The sequence below is a fragment of the Danio rerio genome, chromosome 25 (assembly GCF_049306965.1).
Source record: "Danio rerio strain Tuebingen ecotype United States chromosome 25, GRCz12tu, whole genome shotgun sequence".
Lineage (NCBI taxonomy): Eukaryota > Metazoa > Chordata > Actinopteri > Cypriniformes > Danionidae > Danio > Danio rerio.
Window position 1 is genome coordinate 29,571,492 of NC_133200.1, and position 13,426 is coordinate 29,584,917.

The 13,426-nt window shown below is 38.8% G+C and overlaps 1 protein-coding gene and 1 long non-coding RNA gene across 3 annotated transcripts in view; one reads left to right on the forward strand and one right to left on the reverse strand.

Annotated features, from left to right (window-relative positions):
* The window catches only part of grm8b (glutamate receptor, metabotropic 8b), a 316,204-nt gene extending 304,057 nt beyond the window's left edge, over positions 1 to 12,147 (forward strand). Inside the window, exon 11 of one of the 2 annotated variants that reach the window (XM_001922020.7) lies at positions 11,489 to 12,147. In XM_001922020.7, the coding sequence (XP_001922055.2) occupies positions 11,489 to 11,538 (50 nt within the window). In that variant the 3' untranslated portion in view covers positions 11,539 to 12,147. The remainder of the gene's footprint in view (positions 1 to 11,488) is intronic. The other variant, NM_001287539.1, reaches the window with a different exon arrangement.
* LOC110438395 (uncharacterized) lies at positions 1,398 to 4,987 on the reverse strand. The gene is made up of 4 exons (XR_002456699.3): positions 4,925 to 4,987; positions 4,506 to 4,569; positions 4,095 to 4,210; positions 1,398 to 3,176 (listed from the first exon to the last, which is right to left on the reverse strand). It is a non-coding gene; the product is annotated as an uncharacterized lncRNA (long non-coding RNA).
* Positions 12,148 to 13,426: the final 1,279 nt, after the last annotated feature.

The window sequence follows — 13,426 nt, forward strand, 5'->3', positions numbered from 1 at the left end:
TGTAGTTTCACGGCATGGCATTTATACATTTTTATAAGTTTTTAAAACATAAAAACGAATTAAAAACATTTCTAACAACTTTACATATTTGAAATGAACCTTTACCATGGACACTATGTTGTTGACCAAACATTCATTGTATTTATATGTTTAACATTAGATATACAGTATATTATGATGGAAACATCATTTTTATATGTACTATTCCTTTAACAATGCTTAGGCTGCACATGATCTTAGTGCTAATGAACTGATAATAAAATATATGTTTCAACAATGTTAGCATTGGTTACTCACCTTGGTTTTTATCTTGTTATTTGAAGCTTTTTATTATGAGGAAATGGTGCAGATAAGCATGCATTCACTGGAGTATCATTGCTAATTCATTAGCCATGGTGCTTGCATTTTCTGACGCCAACACTACATGGAACATTTAGGCTTAATTTGCACTTCATATAAAACCTCATATAAAATGATGTCTGAGGCAATCTGAATTATTGGCTACAAGCACTTGGCAACACACTGTTTTTCAAAAGCCAGAGTGGTATTACCTTTTACATGAGAATATCCGATCATTAAACAGGGCAAGGGCATGCCTCCGCATTACTGTATAGAAGTTTATGCAAATGTTCAAACCCTCACTAATGTGCCATGACCCCTCAGCTAAAGCGCTCTTAACACTGGGCCAGTTCATAATGAGAGTCAAATGTACCATGTAAGGAGAATGCCATTTGGAGGGCAAAAACATGTTGGTGTTTCTTTTTCATGTTGTAAATGCTGCATTGTTTGTTCATTTTAACAACATTAAAATATGCTAATCAAGCAACATTGCTGTTGGTCATATTTGTACAAGTATTAGTTATTAGTGGCAGTTTAGACAATAGGGCAAATGAGTCTATTGTGAATAGTGATGTTAAGCAGGTCAGAAAATGTTGCATTATTTTGTTTATTTTACATTGAAATATGCTAATCTGTCAGCTTTATTAGGGTCGGCTCTATTAGACATTACCCAGCCGGCATTTCAACGGTGATTCAACGTTGAATCAACGTCAGGTCTATGGTTGGATCAACGTTGAATTACCTTTCGATTTTGCAAATTGGATCAACGTTTATATAGTGACGTTGTTTCACCGTCGGACCACCACCGGTGATTCACCGTTGAAATCACAACGTTGTTTCACTCTTACCTTCTTCATGGGTGAATTGTGGTCGTTTTGTAGACGTTGAATGAAGGTTGAATTACCTTTCGATTTTGCAAATTGGATCAACGTTGATACCGTGACGTTGTTTCACCGTCATACATTTCAACGTAAGTTAAATAGAAACTACATACAACGCAAAGTCCATAAATATAGCAAACACTAATAAAAAATACACGACACAAATACACAACTTAGTCTGTGTATCAATTTATTTAATACACACCTCATTATTTCAATTATTCTAAATATACAGCAACATTTACAGCATACATAGTTCATTAAAACCATGCAGGTTACTATACATGCTGTACACTCAAATACAGAAAAAAGGCATACAATTAAATAGTCACTTTTTAATTAGGTTTCATGAATTAAAGTTAATGTTTACTAACATGAACAGAGAACAAATACTTGTACAGCATTTATTAATCATTTAATTAATTGAAATATGTCCCGATGCTATTAAAATCAAAATGTGTGCTTGTTAACATAATGCACTGAGCTGACATGAACTGTACTTTCTTTATATGAAAGATGCTTCATTGCTCTTTGTTCATGTTAGTAAATACATTAACACTTACTAATACAACCTTATTGTAAAGTGTTACTGTCTTCAGAAAGACAGATACTAACTAAATTAAACTAAGTAACTAAACTACGCTTCAATTCTGTTTACAAAGTTTACAAAATACCCATTTTTAAAGTGGCTGCAGTAAAAAAATAAAATAAAAATCATCACTCACAACTAAGAATCACAAGTGAAATACATTACATCTGTTTGAGGTTTTATAGGTTGAGAGAAACACTTGAGGTAAAAGATGGCACTGAGGACAAAGAATCAAGTGTAAAACACTAAATCATCTATATCAGTCTAGCAGTTAAATACATATTTATTTCTCAAACACCAGGTGAGTTTCCTACAAAATCAATAATGAGGTTTGCTATTCCAATTCATTGTGAATGAATGGCTTCACTTTCACAATAGTGAAAACTCATGCTATAATCTAATCCTGGCATTACTCCTTCACTTTGCAGGTCTGCATGCTAAATATTTAGTAGTTTTTTTTTTTTTTTTGTATAAAGTACATCTATTGTGTTTAGCATTACTGCAGCAAAACTGAGCACCTGTGACAGTGGAACATAGACAAATATTTCAGTAAATCATCAAGAAAATGTGTAGAATATATGGTTTGATTCTCTCTCACAAACACAACAGTAAAAGCAATTTGTTATTCCATTATTATTATTAGTATCATAAAAATTGCATGTTCACATGGGTCTTATAATAATGGCTCACATTTGTGAATGTAGGACCACTATTTCACTAATACATGTCACATTAAGTGTTCATATAGGTTCTGTTATTAATTACTTGTGTCATCCCAGAGACCTGTTAATCTTCAGAACACAAACTAAAATATTTTTGATTAAATGCTCCTCATCCTCTACAGACAGCAATGGTCCCAAGATGGTCATTGTCAAGATAAGGCACAAAACACATTGTCAAAACGTTCCATGTGACTTCAGTGATTTCCACTGTGAACATACCAAGCTCCAACAACACTTTAGTGAGGCAAAACAAAACAGTAAATACAAATGTGTTTGCGTATATCTCTCCCGCATCAGATCAGCATGTGTGTTTACTACGAGCAGTATGCACACACCATGACCTGTTGTGGCAAAGGCAAACAAGTTATTTTTACAGTACTTACTGTGATATAACCTTTATGACAAATGTACTGGACCTGTTACACATATCACTATCTTTTATGAACACAAATTTCACTGTAACGGATGCTATTGTTTTGCTCCGGTTATACCTTTAGAGAACACCGTACTAGTCAGACATCCATACAAAAGCAGAGAGTTTGGTCTTGTGTAGCAGAACTGCAATAGATGTCTGTCTGTCTAGGCTGACACTGGTTTAGGCCATCAGTATGTCCTTGATGCCCTCAAATGGAGCTTCCAGAAAACCTGCAATAAATGAAATATGAGGTTACAACTAAGTTGGTATCAGCTATAATACAAAGTGAAATTCAAATATTTGTTTTTTATTGAATCCAAATTTGTCCTATAATATTGCCACACTCAATAATTTTGACTCATCCATCTGAATATTCCTAACTAAGAAAAGTGAAGAATTAGGTGTGATGTCGTCAGGAAGCCCTTCGCCACTACTGGTGCCAGCATTTCCAGAATTCAAATTTCAGATTCTCGAAAAAATTGCTTTTTTTTTTAACCAAGGCTGCAGTAAAGAATCATGAAACATTCAAGACATCTAATAATTACAAGTTGTTGTAAACCATTACATGTACTGTAAAAGCTGTTTAAAGCTTTTTAGACATGGTTGAGAAAAACTCTAGAAGGAGTAGCACTTCTGCAAAAGTCTGCATGTAGGACAGAGAATTAAAGGGATAGTTCAAAATTTGTATTCTGTCGTCATTTACTGACCACGTTGAACACAAAAGAAGATATTTTGAAGAAAGCTGCAAATCTATTTAACCATTGACTTCTATAGTATTTTTTTCTACTATGGAGGTCAATGTTTACAGGTTTTTAGTTTTTTTTTTTAGTGTTTTAAACCATTTGGGGAGTAAAATGTGAGTAAATTTTCATTCTTGGGTGAACTATCCCTTTCAGTTGGAAAACACCAGAATTCTTAAGTAGACCCTTTTCGCAAGACAGATGATGCATTTCATTTGTCATCTTAATCCTCAAGTTTTTAATATTTAGATTTATTTAAATAGCATGTTTATTTATTTGTTTTAATGACATTTAATAAAAACAACTTCTCAATGACATCACATGTACTGGACCTGGTACACATGTATCACTATTTTTTTGAATACAAATTTCACTGTAACAGGTGCTGTTGTTTTGCTCCAGTAATACCTTTAGAGAACACAGTAGTAGTCAAGACATCCATACAAAAGCCTTGGCATGGAGTAGCAGAACTGCAGTCTGTCCAGGTAGGCTATCTGCGTGTTCTTGATGCCCCTCAACTGGACCTTCCAGAAAACTCAGAAAGTTAAAACCCATTACACCTTTTATCTGCTACTATACAAAGTGTAATTTAAGCATTAATTTCTCACTAAATACATATTTGTTCCCCAATACTGTCACATAGTATAACATCACAACATGATTTCACAATAATAATATCAATATAACAATATAATATAACAACATAGCCTAACAATCAATAAACAAACATATTAGAAAGAGAATATCACCATGCTTTTGGTTAACCAAAGCACTAAGAAGATTTAACAGATAGCTTAGTTAAAGGTAAAGTAAACTTACATGGACAAAGCCTTTTCCATTCAATGCTGTGCAAGTTAGTGAGTCTCTGGAGTAAGTTACATGTCTAAAAGCAAAAACAACAACAACAGTGAAACGACAGCAGTTCACTTTGTAATAATAACACTAATAATACAGCGTATAAAATGGATATTGTTTTATAACGTTGCTCAGTAACTTTAAACTGCGTTTGGAGTTTATCGCTTTGAATTTGCCATAAAAACGCTCATTTAGACTAACGTTAAACATGTGACATTACCTCGAGGTTAGCTGCATCACCGGAGCGCAAACAAGACTAAAAACAAACTGGAAAGTTTTAAATGCTTCAAAATTCGAAACACTACACCAAGTCACATTTAAGATGTGTGTAAAGCAAAATCGGGGGGTAAATAAAACTTTAAAGCATCTAAAAACACGCTTACCTCTGAATTCTGCTGCACTGCAGGTCAGGTGTTCGTAATTAAGTGAAGTGAAGCGCTGCGCGTGGCCGCGTGCGCCGAGTCCTCCGATACCATGGTAACCAAACATGTTGAATATTGGGTGAAGCCATGACGTTAATTCAACATACAGACCATGATAAAAAAATGTCAACGTTGATTTGTACAAGGATTTCTGTAACTTTTTTCAACCATTTATCATTCAACATTGTTTTAACATTAAAGCAACAACTGACGTATTTTCAACCACATTTCAACGTTGAAGCCTTGTCATATGCAGGCTGTTTTTCAACCGTTCAACATTAAACGTTCTATCAACATTATTTCAACGTTCAAAACACATCTGACCTTATTTCAACCATATTTCAACGTTGAAGGTCGGTCGTGTGCCGGCTGGGTAGTAGCAATATAGACTGATCAATAGGGCTAACAGGTCTATTGTAAGTAAGCAAGTAACTAATGTGCTTTTATATAGAGCATTTATTGTAAATGGCCATACAATCATCTCACCACAACTCTTGGATGAGGTCCTGACATTCTAGGATCATTAAAAATCCAGTGGCACTTCTCATAATATAGCAGGGGTGTAACCCCGGTGTCCTGGCCAAGTTCCCTCCCTTGGCCCTTACAATCATCTCCATCCACCAAATTAGTTCTATCTCTTCACTCCACTCGATTGTAAATAATGTAGTGATATAAAGATCACAAAGTCCTTTTCAAACCAAGCAGCTTTCTGTTGGATTACATGCTACCCCTGCTGAAAAATCCAGCTTAAACCAGCCTAGGCTGGTTGGCTGGTTTTAGCTGGTCGACCAGGCTGGTTTTAGAGGGGTTTTGGCCATTTCCAGGCTGGTTTCCAGCCATTTCCAGCCTGGTCTTAGCTGGTCAGGCTGGAAAATGACCAGCTAAATCCAGCTAAAACCAGCTTGACCAGCCTGGTTTAAGCTGGATATAGCTGGTTTTGGCTGGGCTCCCAGCCTGGCTAGGTTGGTCAAGCTGGTTTTAGCTGGTCATCTCCCAGCCTGACCAGCTAAGACCAGGCTGGAAATGGCTGGAAACCAGCCTGGAAATGGCCAAAACCCCTCTAAAACCAGCCTGGTCGACCAGCTAAAACCAGCCAACCAGCCTAGGCTGGTTTAAGCTGTTTTTTTCAGCAGGGACATTGTTGTGACTGACTTGAACTTGTAACAAAAACTGGAGTAATGTTATGGCCTGACATTACCAAAATCTCTAATCTATGAATTCCAACTGAAGCAACTTTTTCTTGTTGAATAGCATATTAAAATGTTAGTTTACTCCTAAATTAAAACTCCGTCTTTTATGTTTTCCAAACCAATAAGAAATTTGTTTATCTTTAAAACAATAATTAAGATTCTTTAACCTCTTTAAAATCCTATCATACACCCATCGCAATAAGGCGCAAGACGTGTTTGCTGCAATGTGTTGCTATTTTCAGACCAGCAAAACCCTAATATTCACGTTTTGTGTCACGTTGTTTAAATGGCAAATCCATTTGTGCCACTCTGTGGACTCATGAGTTTGCCGGTCTAGAAAAGACGTGTGTTAAGGCACATTGCTGGCGCGTTGCTATTTTGAGGAATTAAATAGACTGCAATAGACCACCTGAAAGCTGAGCACATTAGTTGTGTGCCTCAAACGCCAACACATTGCTTAATACACACAGGATGTACAGCAATACATAAACATCTTTACAAATTAAAAAAATTAAGAAGAAAAATATTACAAAATTAATAATTGTCTACATAAATATTAAACCACTACCTCCATTTCTTCTTTATCTCGGAGGGCCTTTTTCAGTTTATTCATGAAACTTGCTTTTGTATATTATTATTATTATTATTATTATCATTTATTATTATTATTATTATTATTATTATTATTATCATTTATTATTATTATTTATTATTATTATGTGCATTTTTATATTTGTTTTATTAAAAGATGTGTTATTAGATTTGTCCACCTGTCAGGTTTTGGACTATATGGGGTATATAGGACATGTGTTTAGAAAAAACTTTTTTGACCACGCTTTGTTACTATTGTCATATATTTATATATGACATATATATATATATTTATATATATTTATATATATATTTTGCTGGAAATTAGAGCTAAATTTAGAAATAGTTTTAAAACAAATCTTTGTTCTTAATAAACAAAATTAAATATGTGAGGTAATGGATGTCTTCAGTAAAGTGAATAAAAAATGTACTAATACTTTCCTTCTTAGACTTTACAGACCTGAAACTTGCCTATAGCACTTATTCATTGTTGCTCTTATAGTTATGTAAATTGCTTTCTTGTTCTCATTTGTAAGTCGCTTTGGATAAAAGCGTCTGCTAAATGACTAATTGTAAATGTAAATGTAAACACCAGAGCGAATCGCTTTCCTCCAGCTCTTCCGCACTGCCCCACCACTGGTACATCAGCAGTTGTAGCGATGACGCCATTAGCGAGGGCTCTGCCTGCCTGGTTAGCCCCTCGCGGTGGCTCAAACGCACAATCAGACTCGGCTACGCGATTCAGTTCGCGAAACGGCCCCCCATGTTCACGAGCGTGTATTTCACCAGTGTCAACCCCCTGTCCGCCCCTGTCTTGCGAGAGGAGATTGCTGCCCTCCTGGAAAAGGGTAAAATCGAGCCGGTTCCTCCAGCCGAGATGGAGAGCGGGTTCTACAGCCCGTACTTCATTGTACCCAAAAAGAGCGGTGGGTCACGGCCAATCCTAGATCTGCACGTTTTGAACCGCTGTCTTCACAAGCTGCCGTTCAGAATGCTTACGCAGAAGCGCATTCTCCAATGCGTTTGTCCTCAGGATTGGTTTGCAGCCATAGACCTGAAGGACACGTATTTTCATGTCTACATTCTTCCACGCCACCGCCAGTTTCTGCTGTTTGCGTTCGAAGGTCGAGCATGGCAATACAAGGTCCTCCCCTTCGGGCTCTCTCTGTCTCCGCAGGTCTTCACCAAACTCGCGGAGGGTGCCTTAGCGCCCCTTCGGCTCGCAAGCAACCGCATACTTAATGGCTTCTAGATCGAGTCCCAAGACGCGCATGGCATGCACACAGAGTCTCTGTTACTGCGCTGTGTCGCCGCACCCTCAGCCCTTGGAACGACCCCTCGTTCCTGCAGGCCGGTGTGCCTCAACTGTTGTTTCAACAGATGCTTCCAACACGGGCTGGGGAGCCGTGTGTCACGGACATGCAGCTGCGGGCCTGTGGAAAGGTGCCCAGCTGCATTGGCATATCAATCGTCTAGAGCTGTTGGCTGTGTTCCTCGCTCTCCACTGCTTTTTTCCGGTGTTGGAGCAATCTGCTCCTCTGGAGTTATCCGCGGCTGAAATCGCTGCAGGCCATTCACATCCCAGGTATGCTCAACCGTGCAGCCGATGCGCTCTCACGGCAGCATTTCACTCTGGACAATGGAGACTCCACCCCGAGTCTGTCCAGCTGATATGGGCGCGATTCGGGGAGGCCCAGAACAATCTGTTTGCTTGCCCCGAGAACGCTCATTGCCAGTTGTTCTTTCCCTGACCGAGGGCACTCTCGGCACAGATGCACTGGCCCTCAGGTGGCCTCGGGGCACACGCAAGTATGCGGTACCCCCAGTGAGCCTCCTCGCGCAGCTATTGTGCAAGGTCAGGGAGGACGAGGAGCAGGTTCTGCTTGTTGCGTCCCTCTGGCCCAACCGGACCTGGATATCAGAGCTCTCCGTCCTCGTGACGGCCCTCTCCTGGCGGATCCCTTTGAGAGAGGACCTACTCTCTCAGGGACAGGGCACCATCTGGCACCCTCGCCCCGATCTCTGGAACCTCCACGTGTGGTCCCTATACGCGAGGAAGACTTAGGTAGCCTACCGTCTGCGGTGGTTGATACCATCACTCAGGCTAGAGCCCCCTCCACGAGGTGCGACTATGCCCTGAAGTGGAGTCTATTCACTGAATGGTGTGTCTCTCGCAGAGAAGACCCCCGAACTTGCCAGATCAGTGTTGTGCTCTCTTTTCTCCAAGAGAAGCTGGACAGCAGGCTGTCGCCCTCCACTCCCAAGGTTTACGTTGCCGCCATCTCCGCTTATCATAACGCGGTAGCTGGCAGCACCATGGGAAAGCATAACCTCATCATCCGGTTCCTCAGAGGCGTTAGGCGAATTAATCCATCTCGCCCCCTCTCATGCCCTCTTGGGATCTCACCCTCGTTCTCATGAGCTTGCGTTCAGATCCTTTCGAGCCACTCGAATCAGTATCCTTAAGATTTCTGTCCCTGAAGACAGCTCTGCTGGTCGCGTTGGCCTCCATTAAGAGGGTCGGGGACCTGGAGGCATCACTCAGCGGAGGAGTCACTTGCTGGCCCACTACGTTAGGTCTGCCCGTTGGTCAGCCCGCATTTTTGTGTATAGGTGCCAGCTATGTGTGATCCCCTCTGGCGATCCCATATGCTTTTTCTGCCATGGTTCAGTCCCCCCTCCCGGGTGGACCCGTGCCTTCCCTATCCGCTAACCACCTTCTTATGCGCACTCCCCCTTCTTAGGGCTAGTCCATATGTATTTCCATTTTGTCTCCCTCATTGGGTGCGGATGGTCTCCGCAGCATCCTCCCTACTGGGATTGCACGCTTCCCAACGTACTGTCGTATTTCCCAGAATTATCTAGACGCTAGCGACTCCCAAAAAAATATAGCTATTCCGTAAAACTTCTTTTGAAGTGGGTATAAGTAAGGGCCAAGGGCACGTTGGAGGACCGCGCCTTCCATGATTTGGGTACGTCACGCTTGCTTGACTGCCCTCTCATCGGAGGTATTGGTAAGGTGCAGTCATTATGGCGTTTTCCATAGTCTCCCATACGTGGATTTTAACATCAAATCCACTTATAGCACTGGAGTTCCCCAACCGAAGGGGAACGTTCGAGGTTACAGAAGTGAAGTGCTATACTCCGTCACCATAATGACTGTCCCTTAGCTGTTAAAAAGTCTCTTCAGCTTAAAAGGATGGCGTTTGCTAGCACCAGGTGTGCTTATATGCTGGGATAATTGGCAATGAGGCACACCTGCGCAAGCTTACGCTGCCAATTCATTGTTTTCATTGGCCCGTTCAATACTATTTCAGACAAGCGGCTTCTGAACAGAAACCTTCCATACGTGGATTTTAACATCAAATCCACTTATAGCACTTCCGTTCCCCTCCTCGGGGAACGAAGGGTTACTTCTGTAACCTCGAACGTTTCCTCATCCATGAAAGAGAGAAAGAGAAAGTAAAGACGCCATTTGGAGGAGGCTAGTTCTTTATTCTCGAATTGCAGATGCTCTGTTTAACTGTTTCCTCACTAGTGAAGCATTAAGTTTTTCAAATTGCAAAGTCTGCCATGTAATTAGCAAATGCCTCAGTGGCGTGACGCAACTGACTCTTAAAGGAAATGGGAAATGAGAGTTATTGGTTTATTCTCAAAGTACACCTAGAACTCATTAAGAGAATAAGCACAACCCTGTTAGACCATGCGCCATGGCGCAAACTCTATTTTTACGTCCTTAAAATAGCAAAAGTGGTTTCAGACACGCGCTTGATGCTTTTGTTCTTGCATAGACTTTGCATCTAGATCATTAAAATAGATTCCTAAATGTTTGTTTTTTTTAGTAAAAAAAAAGCTTTTTACTCAAACTTCTATTCATTTGCAAAAAAAACAAAACAATGAAATCTGTTCATTTAAAGTGATCTTAGCTTTTCAGAAGATTTAGATTAAGTTGTTTGATTGATCTGCATTCTTTTCATATTTTATTAAAAATATGTTAGTGTGTTCCAAAAATTAGGCATTTTTTCTAGAGAAAAAAACTACCCCAAAAATGTAAGCCTTACCCTGACACCTTGAACTTTTTTTTTTTTTTTTGTGAAAATAACATTTTTAATTATGTGCCTATTCATGCAGTTTAATTGAATTTGGACTGAACATTCATATCAAAATAATGCAAACAGCAGTGAAATTATATTATATTGTCAAGCAACTGATCTTTTCAACTGAAATTTAAGTAGTCTATCATTGAAACTCTGAAACTGATACAGTAAGACAGAAACAAATCATTCTCATTTAAAAAATAAACAATGCATGCTTTTTATCAAACAAAACCATAAAAAACTGTTATAGCCTCAGTCGCATTTATAATTTTGTGTTGCAAAATGGCTTAGGTGCAATAATATATCAAATAATCATTTTTATTTTATTTAATTTTGAAGCATGCAATGCTTTTTTAGAATGACTTGTTGAGAATGACACATCACACCTCAGCAAGTCCCAATAAAAAGATCTTACAGGATAGTATGTTATTACTTTCTCAATTGTTCCTTCCTGCTTTTAAATAAAACCAAGGAATCACTTTTAATCTATGAAAGAGTCAGAATTTCATTCTCAATCTCATAGAGAAATGTTCAGAATCTCTACACTTCCCAAGCCCTCAAACAGAATTATATCCCCCTCAATTCTCTTGCAGTGAATGCTTTCCAATACCCAGCTGTCTTCTTTAACTAGCTATTTTCCTTTTCAGCACCATCCACGAAAACAACTTACGTCAGCTACACCAATCATGCCATATGAGCGAACATCCTGAGAATGGTTTGGCATGGACCTGGCAGGCTTTAGCAAAACCGATTCCAATGACTGAAACCCAAGCATGAGACATCAGTGTTGTTTGTGGACAAGAGGATGGACTCTTGGACTTTTTTTTCCCTGGATATTTTATAAGGACGCCTAGGTGGCCATCCAAAAAAAGGAGACAGAACCTGCCATTCACATTGGCAGCCAATAAAATAGGACACTGACAAAGGGGTACGAGAAAAAAAAAATGCTAAAGTTTTAAGAAACAGAACAACTATTGGAGTCGATCATGTTACATGTTATTCTAATTGTAAGTATTTTGTGGTTGTGAAATTTTTTCATTCTTGTCCCACAGTGTCAGACCTGCATTGGAAAAAGCATTTGTCTCTTGTATTGGCTAAACTGGTCTATAACCTTGGGTTGTAAGTGTGCAAATGCCATGGTTGAAGCATGCAAATTGAATTTTTTATACAAATAATTTATTTATAATAAAGGAATGTTTTTGAAATGTGGACATTTGTGTTTATGTAAATGAAACGTAATTTTATGTAATTTACAGTACTGCAACTATCCTTTTTTAGTGAATAAATCTGTTGATTATTCCATTTATTTTATTGCAAATGTAGTCTCAGGTTACTAGCATATACAGTAATATAATCCTTGAAAAGAGAATAAGATGCTGTGTTGTGATCATGCGATGGAACCACCCATTAGGAGCTGCTAATAGTCTGAACGTATAAAACCAATCCAATTCCCTGAATGATGCCACGTTTTCTTCTCTAAAAATTGTGAGCGAGGAAAATGATGTGATATAAATTTTTGATCTGTAGACTGTAAAAGTTGGTCTCATTACACCAGAGATGCCCAAACTATGTCCCAAAGATGGCCCATGGTAACCTTTGATTTGGCCCGCCATCCGATCTGAGATGAAAGGGAGAATGATGGGGATGGTTTAGAGATTGTCAGTTTAAATCTAATGTAAACTTTTGTTTTATTGTTTAAAGCTAACTGAAATCAAATGTTTTGATTAAATATTATAAACTAATCAGATTTAGTTTAAATGTACGTACTGTCACCTGATGGATAGAGGACAATGCAGAGACTTTGGTGAGCAAAGGCAAAGGCAGATTCTGCTTTACTAGTGTATTCAGCACTGAACTCCACTGTTCCCTGTTATGTTTTTATAACAATAGGTTATTATTAGGTAATACTAGGTTAATATGGACCGCCAACTTATCCAGCATATGTTTTACGCCGTGGATGCCCTTCCAGAGCTCGAACCAGCGACCTTCTTGCTGTGAGGTGATTGTGCTACCCTCTGCACCATCGTGACTGCATTAGTTAATACAATTTAAAGTAATGCTTTTTAAAAATTATTTTTAAAAATTAAGAAACTAACCATGGCAACTTTAATGTAATACGGTTTGGAATATATACCTTCGGCCCACAGCTCAAAATGATATTTGGTTTTTGTCCTTTCATATGAAAAACATTGGCACCCCTGCATTAAACTGTGAATGAGACAATGTGAGATGCTGCACATTCAAAGATACACTTATGCACACATACAACACTCACTGCAGCCAAATTAACCTGTCCAATTCACATAAAGTTTGCTGTCTTTGGATTGTCAGAATGACCACAGCTCCAAAAGGAAACCCATCCAAACATTGGGAAATTATAAATCACTATTATTTTTATTATATTTCTTCAGCTTCTTACATCAGATTTGAATGGCAGCCCATATAACCGTATGCGGGAAAGTTGTAATTTGGCACAATGATAAGGCAGTGCTGAGGCCGTCTTTCTGCAATGATTAAATATATTGCCCCCAAACTTTAGGTTCTTTGTGGTCACCTGACACTGACCACAACATACCAATTTTGTA